Genomic DNA, 26403 nt, shown 5'->3' with positions numbered 1-26403 from the left:
CCACACGGCCGCGGCCGTTTACTGGTGGCGTGCCGTGGAGCCGCGGCCCGCGCGCCGATCGACCCACTTCGCCCCGCATCCTGAAAAATGCAGACGGATTCCGAGAGTCGTTTTCGTCGCTCTGTCTCTCTCGCACTCCTGGGGCGTCCCGTGCAGGTGCGAGAGGGACAGAGCGACGGGAACGGCTCTCCTAGGCGGACACGCGACGGGGCCTTAGCCGGCCTTAGCGCCAGGGCAGGGCGCCCCGCGTTGCTCGCCGAGGTGCATCCCCCTACACTGCACTTGTGAAGCCTTATTCCGAAAAGCGAGCAGTTTCGTCGCTCTGTCTCTCTCGAACTCATGGGGCATCCCGTCCGGGTGCGAGAGAGACAGCGACGAAAACGACTCTGCTGCTGGCGATCCATCAGCACCACTGGCCGTGCGTGCGGGCGGGCTCACGGTTTGGAACTCGTGGGAGCAGCGCGGTCCGCGCCGAGTCGGTTTCCTTCGAGTTTCCTCCTTTTATTAACTTTGTCTGTTTTCGGCTGCTTCTTCTGTCCCTAATACTTTCATCCAATATCTCGGGTCGCGGCGGCGGGGCGGGCAGATGCTGCGCGCCGCTCGGCTCATTTGCGCTTCGCGAAAATTAAATTTGCAGCGCCCGGCGGACTGATTCCGAGAGTCGTTTTCGTCGCTCTGTCTCTCTCGCACCCCTATGAGACGCCCCATGAGTGCGGGAGAGACAGAGCGACGAAAACGACTCTCGGAATCAGTCCGCCGCGGCCCGGCCCTGCTCCGTGGTAATAACGTGGTGGTGGCGACAGCGCGCGCCGAAAGTGCAAAAGGCGAAAAAAGGGGAAGACACTGTAAGAGACCGACGGCTAGTCCGTTTGCGAGGGCCGCACCGTGCGCCGCGCTGCCGATTTTTGCTGAGCTGTTCGAAAACGAAACCAGCGTTGCTGGTGTTTCGACCGTGACCAGTCCAGACTGCACGCCGCCACCAGTGTCTTCGTCGTGTCTGCGTCGACGGGCTGCTCTGCGGACGGATTCCGAGAGTCGTTTTCGGCGCTCTGTCTCTCTCGCACTCATGGGGCGTCCCGGAAGTTTTGTGAGAGAGAGACAGGGCGTCGGAACGGAGTGTTATGCGGAATTATCTTAGCAGTGCACAGTGGGCCAGAAGACTGGTGGAGGCGTTCAAAACTCTCGACGCGTTTTAAGCTCCGGAGTCGCTAAACAGAACTCCAACCGAACGTGTGACCCCACCAATGGATTGCCCGAACGAGGTATCCATTGGTGGGGTCACACGTTCGGTTCGAGTCCTGTTCAGCGACTCTGGAGCTCAAAACGCGTCTAGAGTTTTGGCCGCCTCCTCCTGTCTTCTGGCCCACTGTGCACAGTGCTCTCCTTTCGGATGCACGGCGCCCCTGGCTGCCCGAACCCTCTCGGCCTGGTGTGATTGGACCCGGTCCGTGATTGGACCCAGCCACCGTCATTTTTACCACTTTGGCCGCCACCCGCCTCATCTCGGCGAGGGCCTCGGCGACCTTCACCAAGAGGGCGTCGGCCTTGCGGGGCAGCGGCAGCAGCATCCAGAGTTGATTCTTCGCTCTGCCTCTGTCGCACTCACTTGGTTCTCCGGAGGAGTGCGAGAGAGACGGAGCCACGAAGCGATTCCCTTCGAAATCGCTCGGCAGGGGAGAAGGTTCACGGAATGGAAAACAGTGCGCTGTCAGGGAAGCAGCAGACTGATTCCAAACCAGCCACGCTTCATCGCGCCGCCCCTTTCATACTTACGAGTGCGAGAGGGACAGGTGGTGGACGGGGGAAGCTCTGTTCGGAGCCAGCCTGCAGCCGTCTGATTCCGAGCACTGCTTTCGTCGCTCTGTCTCTCTCGCACTCATGGGGCGGTCCGCAGGGGTGCGAGAGAGACAGAGCGACGAAGCAGTGTTCGGAATCAGACGGCAGGCAGCGCTGACAGGGCGCGTCGCTGTGTTGCTCTGGAATTAGCCACTCGCTGCGAGTCGGGCCCATCTTCCGGGCCACCCTCCCCTGCAGACTGATTCCGAGAGTCGTTTTCGTCGCTCTGTCTCTCTCGCACCCACGAGTGCGCGACAAAGACAGAGCGACGAAAACGACTCTCGGAATCAGCCTGCGTCCTGTCCGGGGCACCGGAGCTGCTCGAACCCCGGCGGGCTGGCAGGGCGCTTCGGGGAACTAACTGCTGCTTCTTCCGGCGAGGCGCGTCCATTTCCGCCCCCCTCCCCTGTACCCGCACCTGCCCCCCCCCCCCCCCGGCCCGGAGGCGGTGCTTTCGCCGATTCGCCGCAATATCCGCCGAGTTTGTGTTCCATGGCGTCGTCGCCCGATTCCAGCAGGACATTTGTTTGGCTGTTTCTCGCTCTATCGCCCCGCACCCGTCCCCCCCCCCCCCTGTCCCCCCTCGGGGTGAGGAGAAGGGGGGGGGCGTTATCAGGCGATTCGGCCAATTGTCCGGGACGCGGCGTTTAGCGGCGCAGCGGTAGTGACTGCAGCGCTCTGCTCTTCCTTTGCACATTCGCCAATTTGCCGCGCCAATGAGTTTATCGGCTTTTCGCCCGCCAGAGGGTTGCGTCGGGTCGGCGGAGCACGGCGGGGCCTCTGGAGCCCTCTGGAGCTGGAAGCGGCTGGAGCAGGAAAGGCGTGGCTCAGCACGGTGCTCACCTGGAGGCACGGGGGCGCGATGGGAACAGGCGCGCGTTTCCAGGAGAAGGGGGAGAGGGGGAGGGTCATGACCTTTGCTTATAAGCATCTGTTGGGTTGGCAATTTGTGTTGTCAGTTCTGTAAAAGCCTGAGAAATACAGTGCCCTGGGCTTTGTGCGAGCATTGTGTACGTTCTGCCTCTCTCGCACCCCTCACGATGCCAGCCGTGAGTGCGAGAGAGACAAGGCGAAGGCGGTGTGACGAGGCACGCTCGCGCTCTTTTACTCCAGACCCAGATCGATCCACTGCAATTTGGCAGTGTCGCCCCGATGGCGCTTGGCGTGCTTGGCGTGGCGCGGGGCCGCGGTGGCTTGGCGGTGTCCTGCCGGTGGCCTAGTGCCCTGCCCTGGTTCCGTGTGGGCCGTTGCCACCGGGCCGTGCCACCGAGCCCCGCCCGGGCTCGTCCGCTTTCATAGTTTTCTGGGGGTCAAGTTTGCCCAGCTTGCGGCTCCGAGGTTGGTTGGCTGCCCAGCCTGGCCTCCTGTCTGCCTGCTCGGGCTGGGCGCCCCACTTTGCATGACACTCTGGGGCCCCTCCGCAAACACGGCTCATGATTGCGACCGCGGAATCTCTCACCTCACCTGACATTGACGCGCACTTTGAGGTCCCCGTCAAGGACGCCGTCGTCGACCTCGGCGGTTGGCGCCGTGGTCCTGTGCTCGTGGACGCCGTGCTCGGTCGACGCCGTGCTCGGTCGACGCCGTGCTCGGTCGACGCCGTGCTCGGTCGACGCCGTGCTCGGTCGACGCCGTGCTCGGTCGACGCCGTGCTCGGTCGATGCCGTGCTCGGTCGACGCCGTGCTCGGTCGACGCCGTGCTCGGTCGACGCCGTGCTCGGTCGACGCCGTGCTCGGTCGACGCCGTGCTCACGAAGTCCTCGTCACCACCCTCTCTAACGGCGCCCCTTTCTCTCTCTGTTGCAGACTCGTTCGTCAACAGCCAGGAGTGGACGCTGTCGCGCAGCGTGCCGGACCTGCGGCTCGGCATCGTGGGCTCGCTGTCGTCCGGCAAGTCGGCCCTGGTGCACCGCTACCTCACCGGCTCCTACATGCAGGAGGAGTCCCCCGAGGGCGGCCGCTTCAAGAAGGAGATCCTCGTGGACGGCACGTCGTACCTGCTGCTCATCAGGGACGAGGGCGGCGCCCCGGAGATGCAGGTGGGTGACGGTGACAATGCCCTGCACTGTGAATGGCAGCGCGACTCTGTGTGTGTGTGTGTGTGTGTGTGTGTGTGTGTGTGTGTGTGTGTGTGTGTGTGTGTGTGTGTGTGTGTGTACGTGCGTGAGGACACAGGCTCGACACATATGTGGTGCGCCAGACGCGCTGCGCATGTGTGATAAGGCCGACTGACGGCCCGGCCCCGTGTTTCGCAGTGGCGTGGCTGCCGCTGCCGCGCATTCCGGTGACACGGTGCCGCCGGTTTAATATCGGAAGAGGAAGAGGAAGAGAGAGGTGCGGCAGGCACGTCGGGAACTCGGCGTTCACTCCGACGACGGGAACTCCCGGGGAACTCCGCGCGCCTCTGTCCCTTGCCTCCGCCTCGCTCTGCCTTGATCGGAACGTGACGCCAACGGCACCTCTCCCCGCCCCCTCCTCCCCCTCCCCTCCCCTCTTCCCCGCCCCCTCCCCTCTCCCCTTGTTGATAAGCGCGGCGCTATCACGGTGCAGGTGCCGCAGGTGCACGACGACGGCCTATGCCGCGCGCAGGCATAGATTCCGAAAAAAGTGTCGCCCGCTGTCTCTCTCGCACTAGAGAAGGGCTCCAAAGGTGTGGGAGAGAGACATAGCTCGCGACGTCGGTCGCCGTGGTGACTCAATCATCGCGCCGCGCGGCGGAGATTAGTTCGCTCCGCGTCATTATGAGGATGAGCTGTGTCCTGCCGGCCGATTAGCGGGAGCCGGTGGCGCTCGTCGCTCTGTCTCTCTCGCACGGCCTCGAGCGGACGGACTCGCCCCGTCACACAGTAGGCCAGAAGACCGGTGGAGGCGGGCAAAACTCTAAACGCGTTTTGGAGCTCCAGAGTCGCTAAACAGGACTCGAATTGAACCTGTGACCCCACCAATGGATTCCTCGTTCGGAGAGCAATCCATTGGTGGGGTCACACGTTCGGTGCGAGTCCCATTTAGCGACTCTGGAACTCAAAACGCGTCTAGAGTTTTGACCGCCTCCACCGGTCTTCTTGCCCACTGTGCGTCAGCGCGATAATTGCCGTGCAGCTCTTTTTCGACCGGATTGGGCCGCCAGGCCGCCACGCCACGACGCGAGCCGCCCTATCGTTGGTTCGTTATGTGTAACGAAACAGACTCGCTTTGGTTGGGCTGTACTGCACTGTACAGTACCATTCGGTGGCGCCGACACCAGCACACACATACACTCTCTCACACACCTGTTGTATTGTTCCGTCGCTCGCTGTGATTGGCGGGCGCGCTCTGGTTTGCTTTTGTTTACCGCCCTCGGGCTGTAAGCTCATTTTGCGTCAGCGTGTGTGTGTTTGTGTGTGTGTGTGTGTGAGAGAGAGAGAGAGAGAGAGAGAGAGAGAGAGAGAGAGAGAGAGAGAGAGAGAGAGAGAGAGTTAGGTGCGCATGCCCCACACTCCGCAGCCTCCGGACCCGGCACTGTAGTTGCTGTCCCCCTTCCCTCCGGTCGTGTCACACATCAAAGGGAAGGCAGATACGTATACTGCTGCGCTGCCGCCTGCAGGCCTGCAGCCCTCCTGCCTACTGTAACAGGGGCGTGCCTAGAGCCCGGAGGCAAAGCAGGGAAGGCCCCGGGGGTCCGGAGAGGGGGGGGAGGGGGGGGGGGCTACGGAAGTGAGTCGCCGGGCCGTTGAGATATGCGGGAGGCAGAAGGGCGAAGGGAGCCCCGGGTCCCCTCGAGGGTCCGGGTCCCCGTTCCCTTCCCGGCCGGAGGGTACCCCACCGCTGCCTGTCGCTACTGACTGATGGACACTGGCCGTCCGCGACCGTCCACGCCACGCCACGCCACGCCACGCCACAGCGCGGCCATGGGTACACAAAGGGGTTGGTTGCAACCCCAGACTTATGTAAGGGTCGATTTCCGCCACGATGAACCCGGAACACCTCACCCCCCCCTCCCCTTTCCTCGCCGCGCACCGCCTTGCTTGATGTGGCTTATTTGGCGCGCACCTGCCCCGTAAGACGGCGACACGACGCTAGTTGGGCGGGGCGGGGGGGGGCGGGGCGGGGTGGGGCGGGGCGGGGCGGAGCGGGGCGGGGCGGGGCGGTCTCTGTGACGTACATTAATTTTGCGCACCGACGAGTCACTCCCCCTTTCCCCTCCCTGCCCTGCCCCCGCTAACGCGTTATGAAAATATAAATTTGTTGACAGAGGGGCGGCGGGCGTGGGACGGCGGCGTAGGTGTAGGTGTGGGGGCTGGAGGCTGGAGGGGCCGCCGCGGAGGCTGCAGGCGGACCGACTCCGAGAGTCGTTTTCGTCGCTCTGTCTCTCTCGCACTCATGGGGCTTCCCCTACGGGTGCGAGAGAGACAGAGCGACGAAAACGACTCTCGGAATCAGGCTGCTGGAGCGCCGTTCGAGCGCCGCCGTGCGCGGCCTGCACATCCGAGCTGCCGCGCCGAAATTAGAGCGAATATGTATGAGGCAGCGCGCAGAAAGTGAAAAGGCACGGCACGGCACGGCACGGCGCACTCTGCAGGGTAATAGGAGACTTATGCCCCCGAGGCGTGCGTCGCGTCCGCGCGGCCCTTTCCCCCTCCCCCTCCCCTTCCCCCTCCCTCTCCCTTCCCCTCCCTCTTTTCCCTTTTCTGCACCGACGCGGCGTCGGCGTCGCCGTGCCCCCCGCGCGACAACGCCTTTACAGCGGCGCTGTGCTGCGCTGCCATTTCTTTGTGCGAAACTTGCGGCGACGAGACAGAAAAAAAAATGAGTAGAGCATGGAAAAAAGATGAAGAAAAAAGATGAAATAAGAAGAAAAAGGAGCCTTCTTTATAGTGTTGCTGTTTTCTTTTTTCTTTTCGCTGTAAAAAAAATTTTGCTAGGCGTTTTGTAGGCAAAGTTATTCAAGACAGGCGTTTCCTTCTTTCTGCGCTTATTATTTTGGCGTAAGTCCGAGCGCGTGGCGCGTGGCGCGGACCGGCTGTTGAATTATACGACGGCAGCGCTTTGACGAGAATTAATTTGTTCGAGTTCTTTTGAAGGGAGGGGGAGGCGTCTGCTGCTGTTGCTGCGCTTTTTGCAGTGCCGCGAGCGGATCGCGACGGCTCAACCCGGTCTTACAAAAACGCACCAACAACAACAACATCAATAATATCAACAAGAACAAAACGCCGCGCGACGACTTTCAATAAACTAACAAAGAGCATCGCTGCGGCGGCGCTGGCCGTCGCGACGCTCTCTGGCTTTCGTATCGATTCGCCGGCCGGCCGGCGCGCGTCGCCATGACGACGGCAGGCTGTGCCGCGTCTGTCCGTGCGTCTGTCTGTCTGTCTGTCCGCCTTTCTGTCCACCTTTCTGTCCGCCTGTCTGTCCACCTGTCTGTCCGCCTGTCTGTCTGTCTCCGGCTGTCTGTCCGCCTGTCTGTCTGTCCGGCTATCTGTCTGTCCGCCTGTCTGTCTGTCCGCCTGTCTGTCTGTCCGCCTGTCTGTCTGTCCGCCTGTCTGTCTGTCCGCCTGTCTGTCTGTCCGCCTGTCTGTCTGTCTGTCCGCCTTTCTGTCTGTCCGCCTGTCTGTCCGTCTGTCTGTCTGTCCGTCTGTCTGTCCTGTCCGTCTGTCTGTCCTGTCCGTCTGTCTGTCCGTCTGTCTGTCCGTCTGTCTGTCCGTCTGTCTGTCCGTCTGTCTGTCCGTCTGTCTATCCGTCTGTCTATCCGCCTATTCGTCCGCCTGTCCGTCTACGAGCATTGCCTCTCTGTGTCGGATTGTTGCCCGGTGGACGGACTGGCTAGCTGACAGACGCGTTTATAGAGACAGACTTTACGTTTTGAGAAGGGAAATCTCTGAGAATATCAGTTGAATTTCGGGCAAAAACTTCTGAATTTGACAAGAATTTCGACAAATTGTCACAAATTTCAGCAAATTTCAAATTTCTTGTGAATTTTGGTGTACGAATCAGGCTGGAGTTATTTTCCTTTCGCATTGAGCAGCTTTTCGGACGTCCTTGCTCAAAATGGGATTTGATAAATCGATGGTCGAAATAACTTCCGCCAATAAATTATTACCCGTTCGGGCGGCAGCTAAATCGATCTACTATTTCAGGACTGGACCGCAGAGCTCAAAACTATCGTGCTCTCGGTCACGTCCGATTAGAGTAGTCTCCTCCTGGACCACTGTGGGACGGGGGACCGGGCACTTTCGGCGCAGTCTGGTCGGCCCTCTCGGTCTCCGCTCTCTCTCTCTCTCCCTCTCGTTTCGCTCCCCGGCGTCGTCTCTCTCACTCTGTCATATTTTCCCCGCCACAGCGCAATTAATTTCTGCGAAAACGGTCTCATTAGATTGGAGGCTGATGGACTGATGGGGGGACGGCCCAGGTGAGGGGGGAGAGGGGAAGAGGAAAAAGTGGTTGGGGGAAAGAGGGGAGAAGGGCGTGAGTCGGGGGTGGGTGGGGGGGGGGGGGATAGAGTGAGTGTGCGGAGAGGCGTGTAACGAGCCATCGAACTGGCAGACTTCGCTTTATTTCGACCGCGTCGGTTTTTTTTCGGCGGTAAAGGGCGTTTCTCTACTCTCTAGCGTGGCTCGGTGGCTTGGACCTCTTGGACCACGCCGTCGATAAAGTGAGAAGTGCTCCAGGGGTCCCGTGCGTGTCCCTTCGTGTCTCCCCTCTCTTCTCCTCTCTTCTCTCTCTCTCTCTCTCTCCTCCCCTCTCTCTCCCCTCTCGAGTAGGGGAAGAGGTCCCCGCGAAGTGCTCTTTTTAAAAAATTGTTTTGACAAGGGAATTCCACAAAACCAACTATAAAATTTGTGAAAAAATGCAAGAACTAGTGTTGAGGATTATCTCAAGACAAAAATTTCAACGAAACCGTCGCGGATGGAGCGAAAACTCCTTTTTTCCTTTCCCCCAAACCCCGGCTGTGAACCACCATGGTTTCCCGCCAAAACGACTCGTCGCTTCATCAAGACCAATTTCCAACAACAATGAACCAAACCTTCTCTGCTGTCGTCAGGACTGGACCATCGCATTGGCAAGCCCAACCAAGAACCCAATTTCAACAGAATCCAACATCGACCAACAACCTAACCTCTACATCCCGTCCAACATGACGCCTCAAGGCCGCCATGATACCGCCAACAAACAGCTGATCCAAACAACAACAAAGGACCAGCAGTGTCAACCGACAAGAGAGCCCAAACTATCGTCCATCAAGAAAATGTGCAGTAGTGCTTCAAGATACAAGAGGAATTTCTCAGATCAGTGCCTCGAAGTGTGGCTGACCTCATCGGAGGCCACAACATACACTATGTGACAAGACTTAGTGTGGTGCTAGAATATGTCTATACCTAACTGATCAAACAACAGTGGAAAAATTATGTGAGGGAGGAGGGATAAGTGTGGGAGCACAATTTGTCCCTGTTCGTCGCTATGTTTCAGAAGCCAAAAAAGTTGTCATCTCAAATTGCCCACCAGAACTATCCGATGAAGACTAAAAATTTTGCTACAACTTATGGTACATTCGCTTCTGCACCAACAGACTCAAAGTTACTACTTCTCATGATGATCTCAAGCACATACGTACATGGAGAAGATCTGTCTACATGATGCTTCACGAAGAAGGAAGAGGACCTCAACTACCACCTCTAATGAATATCACATCACCAGATGGATTCAATATACCATCTACATCGACAAGGATGAGCTGGTATGTAATTTCTGCCTTGGACCAGGACATGTCGAAGAAAAATGCAAGAGAAAAGAACAACAGAATGCAGACTTCCCACTTATGTCTAATTTCAGACCCCCAGCACATAGATTGTTTGTTCACCTCAACTGGAGAGAGCAGCCATGCCGTCAACAAAACTCCCCAAACAAGGCCAAATCTGGATTCGATTAACAATCTCATGCCCCAATTTTCTTCACCCTCAAGAAGCAGGACAAGTTCTTTCTCATCAAACATTGAACATCCATCTCAAGAAGATCCCCCAATTGTCACTCAAGAAACCCCAGAAGAAAGAAGAAAAGACCAATCATTCCCATCCAAGAAGAAATTGACAAAACCCATCAAGACAACACATACTGGTATGATTTTTCTCAACCACAAAGTGTTACAATTCACAATGAAGCTGAAGCCCAAAGAAGAGAAAGCATTCACCCGAAGAAACCCTACAGTCAGAACTGAAGTCGCTTAAACAGTCAGCATGACTCATCTGCTGAAATGGAACTTGATACATCACAACAAAGTTTTGACAGATCCAATGAAATGGAAGTAGAAACTGATTCAGATTCCTATGAGAAAGTAATGTCAAAGAGCCAACAAAGAAGACAGAAGAAAGAAGAAATTGTTCGTTCAAATCTCATTAAAACAATGAATTTTGATGACTCAAAACTATCAGCACAAGAGTTTGAAGATTTTCTTGATAAATGCAGAGGAAAAGCCAACTCTAAAAAAGTAGCAGCACAAATAACGAGGGATAAAAATGAACTACTAAGACAGCTTGAGCGTGCTTTCATTTTATGCCCTGATCAAAATCTCTCAAGGAGACTAGACAGGGCCATCCAAGCCTTAAAACAACCTGATGAAATCTAAGAAAATTTTCTCTACTACCTCATGTTACTAATTTTGTCATTTCTAGTCATGGCTTCAACCCTGACCTTAAATGTCAAGGGGCTAGTCAGTCACCAAAAAACAATGGCATTGTTTGATTTAGCAAAGACAACAAAAGCAAAATTTATTCTTCAAGAAACAAACCTTCAAGAGAATGCAGTTATGTTTTACCCTCAAGATTATAAATTTTTTATCACAAACAACCCACCTCTTCAGGTTTGCAATTGCTTTCCAACAACAATTTTTTGATGAAGTAGAATTTATTTCTCATGAAGTACTTGCCCCTGGGTACTTACAGGTTATAACAATCAAAATTGAAAGTATAATTTATCATCTTGTTAATGTTTACATGCCTCAAGCTACTCCAAATGCAATCCAAGTTATCAACAAGATTGATTTTTATCTTACAAATACTGAAGACTCTTCAAGATTCATCATGGTGGAGACTGGAATGTTACTGTCGAAAAAAATGACCGATTAAATTGCGCTGAGACAAAATTGAAGTTGCCAACAAAATGAAGCTCTTGATCCGTCAACACAATCTGTCAGATGTTTGGAGAGATTTCAACCCAAACAAGAGCCAATATACCTTCAGAGGACTGCAACAAAACCACCCCATGTCAAGACTTGACAGAATTTTGTAAAAATAAGGACCTCAATATGATAAAAAAACACTGCAATATTTCCCTTCATTTTCTGATCACTCTGCAGTCAATATAACATTCAACACCACAAGACCTCAGTACAGCCCGCCCTACTGGAAGATGGACACCGCTACTTTGAAGTCAAAAAAATATCAAAAAATTATCAACAATCATTTCCTTTTTGAAGAAAAATAAAAAAAGCCCAAAACTGCGACATCTGTAAATATGGGATAAAACTCAAAGAAGAAGTTAACACTAGAACCGCTGACTTTTTCGTATACCTAAAAACCGGGGGAAGGGGTCTTTTGACCCCCCTTTTTTTTGCCCGTATTTTTTTTATTTTGCCCATGTTATGGGCCCTTAACGAGTAAAAGATGTATCTGAGATCAACAATGATTTTTTGAATTATATGGGGCCTTAAAAGGCCAAAGGTAGGAAACCCCCTGACACGAATAACCTGTTTTGCTCCTTTTCTACCATTTTTGGCCCGCCCCTTTTTTTTTTTTTTTTTAAAAAAATGACGGGGGGAAAGGAGTATGATCCATGCTGTGTGTCTGTCCGTTCTTTTCGTCCGTCGGGGGACTTCCCGTGGTCCGATCTTGCCCAAATTTGATATGCAGCCTACTTGGGTGCCCCTTAAGAACCGCCCGCTGGCAGCAAATTCGATCCGAGCCCCGGGGGCGCTGCTGCAGGTGCATCATGGTCTACCTTAGGTCGAGGAGGATTTCGGTAACGGATACAGCTAGAAGAGCATGAAGGGAAATTTTGGGAATCGGGGCAACGAGACAAAACCAACGGTACCCAGTTTCAAGTGAATCGGAGGGGTTTTGGGACCCGGGTTCAAATCCCAGTGGGGTACATTTAGAACATTCTTTTTATTCGAGTTTTTGCATTGTTGTTAGTGTGTATGGGGGTGCTGATTAATTTTGGTGATTAAAAACATCTATTTTGACCCCGACTCAGGTTCAAGTCCCGTCCGGATTAAAAATAGGCAAAATTAGTACATTCCTCAAAGTAGGGGGCGGGCCAAATTTCCCCATGTTTTCGCAATTTTTCCTGTTATTCAGGGGGGGATGGGTACTAAGTGACGTAGATTTTTTTCCCGATGATACCTTTACACTTAAACGTATCTAAAACTATTAGACACATAAAGGTGTCACCGTGCTTTTACTGCTGAGTCCCGAAACCAAGCGGTATCCTAACAATAATATAATAATATTTGGGTGGTGGCTGCCGGGGGGGATCGGAGGTCGCATGGGAGGCAGTCTGCTCGAAACATCGACAATACCTCGCGGGGACAGCGCGAGCGGCACCGGGCCCAAAAATCCCCTGTCCCCGCATAGAACAACAATAATGTCTCACGGCTCGGCCGGTGCAAGCCACAGCTCGGCTCGCACCGACATTGGGCCCGCTCGCTTAGGTCCATTTGGGGCCATTGGGCTATCTATTTTTCTCTACAGTTATAAAAAAGCCCGAACTACTACCTCGAAGAAAACCAAACGACATCATCTACTTTTCCTTTAAAGTTCCTTGAATGAGATTTTTTTATTCTACAGACATACCTTACGCGGAAACCACGCATCTTGCATACATTTAGGCGTTTGCTCGGCGGGTCGCCCTTTGCCGTTGGCCAAGTTAGGTCTCCCAGGGCAGTCCATAGCACTCCCCAAAAGATTCACCACTAAAAATTTACGCTTGTGACGCTTTTTATTGCCAAAATTCGAACTTTCCCGAGTGCAAAAAAATACAGGGGTCAAAATGACCCCTGCCGCGGTTCTAGGTATATTTTTGTCCTACGCCTACAAAAAAAGGTCCGACAGCGCCGAAAATTTTCCCAAATGTTCTTTTCTGGTATTTAAAAAAGTCAAAAAGCCCCAAATCCGAGAAGAAAAAAAAAAAGTCAGAAAAATTTATGACGAAAATTAAAAGGGGTCAAATTGACCCCTTTCCCCGGTTCTAGTGGGGGAAAAAAGCATCACAACGTTTCATGAAATATTTCCCTCTACAAGCAAGAGAAAAATTCACAACCCTTCAAGCTCAAATAAATTTCATCCAATCTAAATCTCAAATGTCAAGAAAGATGAAGAAAGCCTGATACAACTAGAAAAAAAAATAGTAGAATTATATAGAAAAAAATTCAAGTAACAAATTATCACTAATTGAATCAATGTTATCCAATGAAGCCAACTGTCAATCAAAATTCTTTCTACGCCTTGCCAAGCAGGCTAAGCCATCAGTATCTATGGACCAGTTGGGAAAAAAAAGGCCAGCTTACCCCGTGATAAAGATAAGATTTTCCCTGTAGTACAAGAAAGTTTTAAAGCATCCTTCTCAGATGCAAATATTAAAAGACTCCAGCCAGATAATGTAATTTATCAAAATCTACCATCCCTGTCTCCAACTGACAGAGATTTTTGTGATGCACCAATTTTTTAAACAAGACATCGAGGAATCTATCAACATGGCAAAGCTAAATCGAGCACCTGGAATTGATGGACTCCCAATTGAATTTTACAAATTCTTTTGGCCTCAACTCAAGAATATTTTCATAAGGTTATAAAACATTTTGAAGAAACAGGAAGATTACCCGCAAGCATGAAGAAAATTGTCATCAAACCCGTTCCCAAATCTGGAGACAAAAACCAGCTGAAGAATTGGAGACCAATTTCTCTCATGAACTCTGATTATAAAATTATATCAAGAATTTATAGTAGGAAAATAGCAAACGTCATCTCCAAGTTACTTTCCTCAGATCAGAGCTACTCAGTACCAGGAAGAACAATATACGATAATTTGCACCTCATAAGAAACATCATTCGCCATCCCAAAACCAATCCAACTCACCTCTAGCAATCCTAAGTATGGACCAAACTGAAGCCTTCAATAATTTTTCACATCAATATCTATTCCATCTTCTAGAAATAAAAGGGTTTTTGGTCCAAAACTATGCACTGGAGTCCAATCGTTGTTGACAAAACACAAGGTTTTGTCAAAATTGGCTCAGCTCTACTTACACCGTTCATTTTCAAGAAAGGACTCAAGAAAGGGGGACCCAAATCGCGGGCCCCACTATATATCCTAACCATTAAACCCCTTTTTTGAGGTATGTGTCTAACAACATGGACATCAAAGGTTATCTAATACCAATGTCAACAAACATCAGACCTAAGTGCACTGCCTTTGCAGACGATTTTAATTTTTTCATAACAGAAGAGGACGACTTCGAGAAGATCGATCTTGCTTTCCAGCAGTACAGCCAACAGTCAGGTGCTAAATTGAATCAAAACAAGTCAACTGGATTATTCTGTGGATTTTGGGAAAACAAGAAATGATACCCCAATGGAATATAAATGGAATAATGAAGGAGAAAAAATTTTTGGGGAGTCTACATAGGAAATAAAAAAACTTATGAAGAAAAAAATTGGCAAGACCTTTCCGTTAAAATAAGCGGAACTTTCAAAAACTGGACACAATATGTCAAGCTAACATCATACCAAGGTAGAAGAATAATTTGTAACCAGCTCATTGGGTCACAATTAATCCATGTCCTAAATGTTCTGAAACCACCAAGACTTTTCATCCAACAAATCCAAACTCAAATGAACAACTTCTTGTGGCAAGGTAAACATTGGCTCCACCAAAACTTCATCTATGCACCAAAAGAAGAAGGAGGATTAGAAATTATTAATCTACATGCAAAAATAAATTTCCCCGAGACTTTCATTAGCAAGTGCAATCCAGCAAAAACCAAATAGTAAAGACTCAACCATTTACTTCATCACTACAATCTTTCTTTGTATGGAGACATTTCTCCATCACTATTCTTCTGTCAAGTCAAGCAAGAAAAAGATATGTGCAACTTTGGGTCCCTTCTATCAAAGTCTACTGATAGCATGGCACAATATAGGTCCAAATTTTTAACACTACAGTTTTTCCCCATAAATGTACTGAGAAAAATGCCACTCTATGGAAGCATGCTAAGTGATCAAACAAATTTTCAAAAAATCCCTGATTGGAAAAAATGTGGACACACCACATTGGAAAAAATGTTAAAAGAAGATGGATCCTGGGAAACACTCAACCTCCAACAGTACACAATCTCAACGCAAAGAAGATTGAGCTACAACTACAATCAAAACAAGATCCATTTCAGCAAGAAGATAAAAATTCAGCAGTCTAATGAAGAGCATGGGCCCAAAAAAATTCAGCTTTAGACGGCAAGATCAAGAAAAGCTTTTCAACTTTTCCCTCAACAAAAAAAAATAATGTACCTTGCAAGTCTTCAACCATTAATATCAAAGCCTCAAGTAAATGGAAAATCAAAAATCATAAATAAGAAGATTAACTGGATGTCCCTATACAATCACCCAATTGACAAACGAGATTCTGATGTTTGCTGGAGATTGTTATATGATGCTTTAGCTACTCCAAAAAAGCTACATCAGTGGAATATTATTGAAAAACTTTATTGTCCATGGTGCACTCAACAAGAAGGAAACATAATGCATATGATCTTCCGTTGCAAAGAAGCCGCTCCATTATGGAACTATGCTCTGAGAAAATATGTGCTATAAAAGGAAACCCCAAACCCCCCCTCTCTTTACAAGAAGCTATAATAGGGTTTCCAAGTACAAACCCGAATCAAGACTGTCAAACTTTATTTTATCACTTGTCAAGAGTACTATCTATTATACATACATGGATAGAATCAAAGAAACCCGAACCACCACCTCCTGCCTACCTTCAAATATTCCAAAGAAGAATGGACTTCAGACTCAAGATCCAACAATCTTATGCCAAGATCACCCAAACTGAAGAAACATTCTCTAAGACTTTCCTAATTAATCAAGCCCTCAATCAGCACCTGTAATTTCTTATACCATAACTATGACTTATATTTTTTTTTCCCTTTAAATTTTTTTAACAAAACATTTTCCCAAATGTTTTTTCTAGATGTATAAATTAATAAGTTAGCTCCTTCTTTCATAGCAAAAATTTTCAAATGTTATTATCCTCCCAAAAACTGTGATGTAAAAATAAGTAAATTTTAATCTTCTAAAATGTTTAAAGTGTTAACTTGTCATTGTAAATTTTACATATTCTTAAAAATGTCTTTTTGTTTGTATAGAATCAAAATCTTTTCTCTTCCTTTTATTAAATTATCTAAAACATGTTATGTATATTTCGGTATTGCTTAGTTACTAAAAAATATCATACTCTGTAAATTCTAAAATTTTATCTAAGCTCACAAAAATGTAAACACTGCAGCACAACATAAACACTAAAAAAAAAAACAATAATACTGCATGCATATTTTGTGACAAAATTGAACTCATGTCCTGGCCCTAATTGTTAAAAACAAAATCCCCCCAATAAATAATTTTAAAAACTAAACTCTCTCTCTCTCTCTCTCTCTCTCTCTCTCTCTTTCTCCCCCTTCCCTCCTCTCCCATTCCTCTCTCGCCCCTCTCTCTTTCTAACTTACTCTCCTCGAACAGGTGTTGTAAATATTTGAGAGAGTTTCTTCCCGCGGCCGGGACCTTGCGCCCCGTCAGGGTCACGGCGACAGCCTCTCGCGGGCGACGGCGGGGCCGCGGCGTCCTTGTGGGTCCCAGTACACTCCGCTGCAGACTGATTCCGAGAGTCGTTTTCGTCGCTCTGTCCCTCCCGCACCTGTACGGGGCGACCCATGGGTGCGAGAGAGAGAGCGACGAAAACGACTCTCGGAATTCGGCCCACTGTACGACTGCGACGCGAAGAAGGAGGCGGGGGCGGCGGCAGCGGCGCCGCACTACTTTAGCACTTTCAGTCATCAGTCCCTATTATGCTAGTTAGAGCAAAAGAAGCACGTCGCGAGCGCCGCGCCCGAAGAATGGATCCCGTCGCCGCTGTCTCTCTCGCACTCGTGCGGCGTTCCGTTGGGGTGCGAGAGAGACGGATGCGACGCTTCGGCAGCAGCGGGTGTTGCACACTTGCAGCGAATTACGACGCGCCGTGGTGCAGACGCGCTGCAGACGGCGACCTTCCCGGCCTCGCTCTTCTGAACTTTGTCCCGTCGTCCGGCCACTGCACTGCCAGCCGCGCGGTCGCTCCGTCTCTCTCGCGGCCCCACGCCACGCCACGCCACGCGCGCGCGCGAGAGAGAGAGAGAGAGGAGAGAGAAAGGAAGAGAGGAGGGAGAGAGAAGGAGAAAAGGAGAGAGAGAGATGGAGGAGAGAGAGAGAGAGAGAGAGAGAGAGAGAGAGAGAGAGAGAGAGAGAGAGAGAGAGAGGCCAGGACCTCGGCCCGCTATCGGCGCGACGCCGATGAATGGGGGACATGGTGAATCACTATCGCTGAATGGAGCGCGGCAGACTGATTCCGAGGGTCTGTCTCTCTCGCACTCATGGGGCGTCCCGTATGGGTGCGAGAGAGACAAGAGCGACGGCAACGCCTCTCGCAATCAGTTCTCCAGTGCAGCAGCACCGCTGTCTCGGGTCTTTGAGGGTGGAGCGGCGGAGCGCTGCGGAGCGGCCCGAGCGCCGTGCGAGCAGGCAACCCGAATGCAGCCGTGCGCGCCGGCGGCCCGCCTCGCCATTACCATTACCATTACGGGCTAACCACACACGATCGTATGCCTGGCAGCCTCTTGCTGGCCCTCCTTTCCTGGCCTGACTTTCGGCCCCCTGGCAGCCTGCAGACTGATGCCGAGAGTCGTTTTCGTCGCTCTGTCTCTCTCGCACGAGTACGAAACGCCCAAGGAGCAGTCCGAGAGAGACATGGCGATGAAAGCGACTCTCGGAATCAGTCGGCGGGCGGGGGCCAGCGGGTGAGGCGTCCGCCCGCCCCCCACCCCGCACACCCCCGGCCTTCGTTGAGCGGGGGGCCGGCCCGGGGGACCCCAAAGAAGAAGCAGCGCGCGGCAAGGCAGCCGCGCGGACAGGGCGGCAGAGCAGACGACCAGACGCCCCAAACGCCGCGAAAACCCGAGGACAACCCAAAAGCGGGAAAAGAGACAGAGCGACGAAAACGACTCCGGAACAGCGGCAGGGCGGAGGGGGCCGAAGCGGGGGAGGGCGCGGCGCGCGGCCCCCCAAGGGCGCCGCCCGGGGGGACGAAAACCCTGTTCCCTTTAAATGACGTGGCCGGGGGGCGGGCAGACAGCAGACAGACAACAGACGGGCAGACAGACAGACAGACAACAGACAGACAGACAGACAGACAGACAGACAGACAGACAGACAGACCCGCGGAGGGCGCGGCGGCCCAATTCAATTCAATTTCAGTTTATTGATTCCTTGGTCCATGGCAGTACAGGTCAAAAAGAAAAATTGAACATTTACAATGTGAAAGGGAAAACAAGGTACAAACAAAATACACTTAACATATACTTTCACATTTTGCCAAAAAACTAGAAACTGTCCCTAAGCACTGAGGCTTGTCAGGGACCGATGGTCTATCCTTAATCAAGTAACAGATTATAAATCAGTGGACGCAAAACATTTTTTTTTTTCTCTTTTTTTTTTTTTTAAGAAAAAAAAAAATCTTAAACTCTTAATCTTAAACTCTGTAATTCTTAAACCATTAAAATCTTAACTCTTAGACTCTTAACTCTTTTAAATCTTAAACTCTAAACTTAGAAAGAAGCCCAAGCAAAAGGCTAGCACCCGGGGGTTAAGAGGGGGATGGAGGGGACCGTGCCTGATCCCTTCCCGAAACCCACTGGGAAAGCCTTCCAAGGCCAGGGGGGGCGGGGCGGGCCGGCAAACCCAGGACCCCAGAAAACAAGGCGGGGGGCCGACGAAAACCCAAAAAAACAACAGAGACGGAGCGGGGGAACGACGCACGCCCAACGGGGTCAGGAGGGTCAGTCAGGCGGCCCGCCCTTCCACCACTGCCCATGCCCATCCCCGATCACCTGAAACGCTTCCTCACGTGCCCCGGTAACGACCTTGCCAACGGCCTATGGCGGGGCGCGGGGCGGGCGTTCAAACTCGCTTTTTATGGCTTTTTACCCCGCGGGGAGAAAAACAATCGTGCCTCGGCGGCCGGCTTTCGCCATCGAAAAGCCATAAAAAACGAAACAGTAGAGCGGCAGTCGTGGCGAACGGACGCACGACCACTGTGGAATCATTTCGCTCTCCGACGGGCCGACGGGGAGGGACACTGCACTTGGATTCCGGGACGGCGCTTCTGTCTCTCTCGCGCCCTTGGGGGAAGTCCCGCGAGGGCGAGCGAGACGGAGCGACGCCGCTGTTTTGGCCGCGGCGCCTGATAACCGCCATCGGGGTCCCGCCTTGCTTCGCCTGCTCCGCTTGCGTCAGTCGGCACGCGATAAACATGCAGCAATATTCGTGGAAGCAAAAAGGTGGGGTGGGCGTGCGCCTAGTCCTAGCAGCGGTGGTGGCCAGTCCAGTCCGGAGCGGGGGGCCGCACGTATGCCTGCACGCACGCCATCGGCGCCTCTCTCTCTCTCTCTCTCTCTCTCTCTCTCTCTCTCTCTCTCTCTTCTCTCTTCCTCTTTCTCTCTTCTTTCTTTCTCTCTCTCTCTCTCTCTCTCTCTCTCCTGGCGCCAGGGAGGCGTCGCGTTGTCGAGGTTTATCGCGGCGCCGCATCTGGCGGTACTGACCCGCTGCAATGACCGCGCTGGTTGTTGCGTTGCCGCCTGCAGGCCGATCTCAAACGTTAGTGCTTTAGGAATCCCTCCGTCGTCTTTCTCCTTTGTTGCTTTTTGGCGCGGAGAGGCGCGAAGAAAAAGGACCGGACCGGTGTTTGAAATAAATGAAATGACAGTTTATTCAGACAGTCCTTAAAAACAAATCAGTGGTTATAAATATCACAAAGTATGAGCGTTACCCCGCCGCCACCACTAGCAGTGTGTTGCTAGCGGCAGGACAGTGGGTCTCGGTCTTTTTCGAGGAGGGAGTGGGTGGGTCAGTGCGCGCCGGCCGCACTGGTGGCCTTGGTGGCGGCGGTGGCGGCGCTGGGCGCGCTGGGCTCCAGGTCCACGACGGAGACGTCGTCGTCCGAGAACTCCTCCGGCAGGTCGTAGGGGAAGCTGGGCTGGCCCGAGCGCACCGCGCGCGCCGCCCGGCCGCTGCCGCCGGCACTGCGGTCCCGCCGCAGCGCCTTGCGCGGGGGCGAAGAGGTCCTGCAGAGGAAAAAGGCGTTTTAGAACGGTTGCTGTACAGTGGTGACACTGGGTGATCATCTGCCAGAACAGCGTAACTTCATAGGAAATCCCACAGTCGATACGCTGTTGTGTACGAGTGCCACACAACGCAGTGCAGTCTTTCCTAAAGCGTACAGTTCATAGGTCCTTCTTGAAGAGTGCACTCTTTTCCTCTTATCTAGACGCATGGGCACTTCAAGAGGAGCGTTAGGTCCTCGAGCGTAGATGCACTATGCGTACAACTGCGCTGTAGTTTTACCAGTGTGCCTGAGCCTCAACCTTTTTCTGACTCTAGAACGTTTTAATTTTGAGAAGAGATATCTGTGTCTGAGAGCTTGAGCTCGTTCAAGAGTTCAGTTCCCCATTGGGACAAATGCTCCCTTTTTCTGTGAAGCAGGTAGTGGATCGAGCATGCTCTGCGCCGAGGCCTACTCACCCGTTGGTGAAGTGGTGGTCGTCGTCGTCGTCCTCGTCGCTGTCGAAGTTGGGCCGGCCGGGGCTAGACGGCGGCGACAAGGCTTGCATCAGCCTTCCTTTTCCTTCGTTCCAGATGTGAGACTGCAAGAAGGAGACGCGGACGTGAGCGAGAGCGTGGCGCGGACAAGGATATCGTTCCGTCGCTCTGTCTCTCTCGCACCCTTACGGGACGCCCCGTGATGGCGGCAAGCCGTTTGGGGGGGGCGGGTTTTTCTGCCCGGGGGCAACCTGCAGTTTGGCGGGGTGGGGGGAGGTGCTAGCCACTACACTCGCTACACAACCCATTCGACCTCGGACGCATTACTTACTAATCTGCCTTCCCCTCCAAACAAGTGCAGGAATGTGTCAATAATATCTCTTGATTTTTCCTCCCATTTCTGGATTATGTCTGTTCGTTTCTCACCGATGTTCTCCATGACTCGTTTCCCTTTGGTTTTTAGCTCGTCCATTTTATTGGCCAGCCGCAGTCTCTTTTCCTGCAACCGCGAGAAAGAAAGACGTAAATATTTGCCACTTCCGTTGTATTCTGGGCGACCTGGCGACTTGAGTAAAACGCAGTCTGTGTGTGTGGTGGTGCTCACCCTCATGAATGACAGGTTCAGCTCCTTGGCGCTGTAGCCTCGCGCCAGGTTCCTCCGGACGTACATGTCGTAGTCGCGGACGATCCTGGCGACGATGTCCGACGTGGACACGCCCTCGGTGCGCTCCGTGGCCGCGAACATGCCCCTGTCCTTGAGCTGCTGGTACAGGTCGGTGCCGTCCTCCGACATGTAGGGGATGTCGTCGTGGGCCACGAAGTCGATCTGCGGGAGGGAGAGGGGGGTCAGCGTCGAACGTCAAAATGACAGAAATATCGACTTCTCAAGGAAACGATGCTAGCTTTTCTGGGCGCTAGGAGACCATCCTCTTAACCTAACACACCAGGGCGTGGCACAGTGGGCCAGAAGGCAGGTGGAGGCGGTCGAAATCTCGGACGCGTTTGAGCTCCAGAGTCGCTAGATGGGACTCGAACCGAACGTGTGTGACCCCACTAATCGATTGCTCTCTGAACGAGGAATCCGTTGGTGGGGTCACACGTACGGTTCGAGTCCCATTTAGCGAGTCTGGAGCTAAAACACGTCTAGAGCTCAAAACGCCGGCGCCGGTCTTCTGGCCCACTGCACTGGTACCCAACGAATGTGAAGTCATATTCGTTAGAGTTTGAATTTTGTCACGTTCGTTTTAATATGATGTCACGTTTGAATGTTGATTCACGTTCAAATGAATGTGACACCCTACTTAAACGGCCGATTCACGTTCAAACGAACGCGACAAAATTCACACTCCAACGAATATGAGGTCACATTCGTTGGCTACACCAGTGTGTGCACCGTGTGGGAAACCGTCCTAACAGGCGCACCCAACCTGACCGGTCAAGATAGTCTTTCCTTCAGGTTTTCTCGGGGCCGATATCATGAAATTGATCTCCCTGTTAGACAAAGCGGTTCCTCACCTTGTTCTTCTCCAGGAACTCGTCCGTGAGGATCCATGGCGGGTCCTTGACGACCTCGTCGACGTAGCGGCAGTGCCGCACCGCCTCGTAGCGCTCGTCCTCCGTCATGACGGTCCGGCCCTTCTTACTGTGTGTCTGCGCGTCGCCGCTCACTGCGGACAATCAATGGGAAACACGTGAATGGGTGGGTCGAGGTGATTGGCCGCTCGGCCCTTATCTCTTGCGTGAGCCTGACGGCCGATTCCGAGTGTCGTTTTCGTCGCTCTGTCTCTCTCGCACTCATGGGGCGTGCCGTATGGGTGCGAGAGAGACGGTGCGACGACTTTCGGAATCGGTCTGCTGCAGGGCAGCCAGGGCCCTTCGGCGGCCTTGGGCCTGCCGACTGATTCCGAGAGAGTCGTTCTCGTCGCTGTCTCTCTCGCACTCGTGAGACGTCCCGTACAGGTGCGAGAGAGACAGAGCGACGAGAGCGACTCTCAGTGTGCCTGCAGCCTCAGCCTCGGACTCACCTCCGACGATGAGGTAGACGTTGGGGAAGAGGTTCTTGGCCTGCATGAGCTGACGCGCGTGGCCTTGGTGGAACAGGTCGTAGATGCCGTCCGAGAACACCCTGACGGGCCGCGGGGCTGCAGAACACAACAACAGGACGATCAACAATGAGAGAAAGCCACGCCCGTCCCATACACTGGTGGTCGCAGTGACGTCACCGGAGGGTCACTTGGTCACTGCCGACTTGGCCGGAGAAAGTTTTCGAGTCTGAAGGAAATAAATCAATCGACCCCAACTAAGAGGATCATCCTAACTCGCCAGGGCGCCGTCCTGTCTTTTCTGGGTGCACGCTAAAACTTTTTTCGAAAAGCCCCGCCGAAAATTCGGCGTAAATAGCCTTCTTCGGCGGACAACTGTCGCGCCGCGTCTAAGTTCGGTGGAATCACCCGCCGAACGCCGCCGAAAGCCGATGACGCGGCCGATGAAGGTCCGCCGAAGCTCGGTGGGAGTGCCCGGGCCCATGAGGCTCCGTTGTGCTTCGACGGCCTTCCGCCGAACGGCTTGCCGTCCATGTTCGACGCTCCTTCGTCAAATCAAATATAATTGGGATTTTATGTAACAGGGCACGGAATATACTAGCAAGGCAGCGTAAAATTTCACGTAGAATCTTATTTTATGGTCAGTTGTGTAAATTGTCCAAGGATGTCCCGGTTAAAAGCGGATATGCAACTCAGAGCTAGGTTATGTCAGCCGTGACGTACGCCTCGCACCGTGCTTCGACGGCAAACCCCTGTCGCGATTCACGCCGTATTTTCGGCGGTATTCCTTCGAAGGTTCGAGAAAAGTTTTAGCGTGTGCTGGGGAACTCTGCTCCCAACGGAGACCCGCTTCATTTGATTGGTTTTGTGCGAGATTTGGGATGGTTTCCCAGCAGTGCCCTTGCGAGTTATAGGACCGTCTCCCAGTGCCCTTGCTCCCAGGATGGTTTTCCTCGGAGGGGTCGACATGCGGCTTTGTTTTTGTTTTGGTTTTTGTCCTCACCGGTGCCGTTCTTGGCCTCGCGCAGGGAGATGCGCACACTGTAGTCGATCTGTTCCCGCCGGTTGATGGCTTCGGGTTCGTCGCTGAAGGGCGGCAGCGTGCATGACGACTGTGACGTCATCGAGGGGCAAAAACAGTGAAGAAAACGTGAGTCGTTTTTACAGTGCGGGGCGCTTGGCGACACGTTCATTGTGGGGCTTATCGACGCGGGGAGCTTTTCTAGTGTGCTTCCCCTCGCGATAACGACGCCCAGCCCAGCATCCCGCGCGTCGTCGCTGTCTCTCTCGCACTCGGGCGGCCGGTCGTTCCCCGGGTTAGGGTGCGAGAGAGACAGAGACAGTGAGCCAGAAGACCGGTGGAGGCGGCGGTCAAAACACCGGACGCGTTTTGAGCTCCAAAGTCGCTATATGAGACTCGAACCGAACGTGTGACCCCACCTATGGATTGCTCTCGGAACGAGGAATCCATTGGTGGGGTCACACGTCTGGTTCGAGTCCCATTTAGTGACTCTGGAGCCCAAAACGCGTCTAGAGCATTGACCGCCTCCACCGGTCTTCTGGCCCACTGTGGACCGTTCCGCGGAGCGAGACTCACCAGTTTGAGGGCGGGCTGCGAGGGCTGCGAGTTGCCGTTGGCCCGGACGTCATCGCCGTTCCGCGCGCGCTTGCGCATCGACATGGCTGTTGTCGGGGAGGACCGGGAGGACCTGCAACAACAAGCACGCCGTCAGGATGCCGTCAGGACGCCGTCAGGGAGGCGAGGGGGCGGCCGCCTTTGAGTGAGAGTGTGTTTTGGCGGTCGATTAGATAAATACGCGTCTATCTGGATCGCTGCCGCGTCGCTCTGTCTCTCTCGCACCCCTACGGCGCGCCCGGCACGCCCCACGAGTGCGAGAGAGACAGAGCGACGAAGCGCCGAGCCCGCTGGCAGATATTGGCGTGACTGGGTGAGTCCGCGTGGCATGGTCGGGCAGGTCTCGGCCTCGGGGGCGGGGCGTGGCGTTGGCGCCTACACTGTCGCGTGGCGGGGAAGCCCACTGTAAGTCGGCCGCGTTCCCGGCGCCACCAAGCCGGCCGTCTGGACGGCCTGACCGCCAGGCGGCCACTTCACTTTCCGACGCCGGGCACACCGTGGGCACACTGTGGGCACCGCGCTCGCGAATGTTGCCGTATTTATAGCGCGTCGCTTTGAACAAAGCGGCGCCCTTTGGCCGCCGAGCCGCGCCGCGAGTGCGACGGCGACGGCGCGAGGTGGGCGTCGGCGGTGCCAAGCGGCCCTTTGTGGTGTACTGCGCGGACCACGCCGGCCGCTTGCAGTGCAGTGTCACCTCTGCCTCTCGTCTGGACTGGACGCAACCGGTTCGCCGCCTCGTTCCGAAGGATGTCGCTCTGTCTCTGTCGCACTCGTGGGGCGTCCCGTGCAGGTGCGAGAGAGACAGAGCGACATCCTTCGGGATGAGGCACTCGGACGCGACACGTGTGACGCGTGTGGCGACGCGCTGCACCGGCCGAGGAACAATCCGGTGGAGGGACGCGACACTGAAAGGCGTTTGCGCCGCGTTGCGTGTGCCGCTCTGCTATTCCCGTCAAGGCTGCTGCTGCGCCGCGCCGTGCTGCAGGTGGCGGACAGCTGGTTACCTGGCTCGCGGTCTCGGCCTCCTCGGCCGCGGCGCGCGCGGGCCAAAGCAGAGCACCGACTCCGAGAGTCGTTTTCGTGGCTCTGTCCCTCTGGCACCGGCACGGGACGCCCCGTGGGTGCGGGAGGGACAGAGCGACGAAAACGACTCTCGGAGTCGGTGCGCAGGGCGTCGGCGGCGCGGGCGGCGCGGCTTGCCAACAAGTGTGACTCGCGGCGCGGTGCGAAGCGCGAAGCGCGAACGCGGACAAACGGTGAGGCCCGAGGCCGCGGTGCTGCGCGTCAGTCTTGGCCCTGCAGGGCGACACTGTAAACCGTGCCTTCGTCGCTCTGTCTCTCTCGCACCCGCTCCGGCACGGCCCGTCGTGAGTGCGAGAGAGACACGGGCCCACGAAATCCGGGCCAGCCTCCACCGCGGCGCACTGGACGGAGTGGACACGGAGTGGCAGGGCGGTGGAGGACGCGCGCGGTGGGCGGGCCGTGACGCCGCCGTGACGCCGCGTCCTTGGCGGGTACCACCACACTGTAAGGCAAGGCCGCGAGGCGTGACGCCGGCTGACCCGAACTCACCTGTAGGGCAAGGGAACGCGGATTCAAATGGCGGCGCACTTTGCTCCTCGCGCGGGCACACTCACACACACACACACACTCACACACACTGGCGCGGCTCGCGGCGCGGCACCCGTACCTGCTGGTATGGTGACTGGTTCGTCTGGCGCGTTGTCGCGGACTGGGCCGCTGCGCTGCGGCTCTAGCGACGGAAGGCAGCGCGGCGGCCGCAGCGCGCCTCGCCACGCCGTCGGCCGCGCGCCGCGCCACGTCCCAGCGGCCGCCGCAGGCAGGCCGGCCCGCCGTCAGCTGGCTGCCGCCCAAAAATAAAGCGTTGACGCGGCGCGCCAGGAGTGCCAACCCGCGGCCGCGAGGCGCGGCCCCCGCGGGGCGCGGCCGCCGATAACGTCGTATCGACGGCGACGTGCGGTTCGCGGCGCGCGCGGTACCCAGGGCCCTGCGTGCGCCGCCGTGC

The 26403-nt window shown here is 54.0% G+C and overlaps 2 protein-coding genes across 3 annotated transcripts in view; one reads left to right on the top strand and one right to left on the bottom strand.

Moving 5' to 3' along the window:
• LOC117650100 (centaurin-gamma-1A-like) overlaps window positions 1-26403 on the top strand; it is a 96182-nt gene that overhangs the window by 30674 nt on the left and 39105 nt on the right. The window contains exon 2 of the mRNA XM_034393404.1: window positions 3643-3875. Coding sequence (XP_034249295.1) covers window positions 3643-3875 — 233 coding nt within the window. The remainder of the gene's footprint in view (window positions 1-3642; window positions 3876-26403) is intronic.
• On the bottom strand, window positions 19845-26170 carry LOC117650106 (choline-phosphate cytidylyltransferase A-like). Of its 2 annotated transcripts, none has more exons than XM_034393419.1 (9): window positions 26068-26170; window positions 24339-24450; window positions 23745-23853; window positions 22724-22840; window positions 22215-22366; window positions 21304-21525; window positions 21031-21198; window positions 20682-20803; window positions 19845-20224 (listed from the first exon to the last, which is right to left on the bottom strand). In XM_034393419.1, exons 2-9 carry the CDS (start codon window positions 24420-24422, stop codon window positions 20008-20010), a joined length of 1191 nt encoding a protein of 396 aa, XP_034249310.1. In that variant the 5' UTR covers window positions 24423-24450; window positions 26068-26170; the 3' UTR covers window positions 19845-20007. The 2 variants fall into 2 exon arrangements, with proteins under 2 accessions (XP_034249310.1, XP_034249311.1); XM_034393420.1 differs by having other exon boundaries at window positions 25950-26135.

This window comes from Thrips palmi, unplaced genomic scaffold, assembly GCF_012932325.1.
Source record: "Thrips palmi isolate BJ-2018 unplaced genomic scaffold, TpBJ-2018v1 HiC_scaffold_4, whole genome shotgun sequence".
Classification (NCBI taxonomy): domain Eukaryota; kingdom Metazoa; phylum Arthropoda; class Insecta; order Thysanoptera; family Thripidae; genus Thrips; species Thrips palmi.
This window is presented reverse-complemented; position numbering and strand designations above follow the sequence as displayed.

Excerpts from the sequence above, each read along its gene's own strand:
- LOC117650106 (XM_034393419.1), bottom strand. The coding sequence starts at position 24,422 with ATGTCGATGCGCAAGCGCGCGCGGAACGGCGATGACGTCCGGGCCAAC. Across the intron at positions 21,526-22,214 it reads AGTTCCTGGAGAAGAACAAG|ATCGACTTCGTGGCCCACGA; the intron begins GTGAGGAACCGC and ends TCCCTCCCGCAG. Across the intron at positions 20,225-20,681 it reads GACCACCACTTCACCAACGG|GACCTCTTCGCCCCCGCGCA; the intron begins GTGAGTAGGCCT and ends TTTCCTCTGCAG.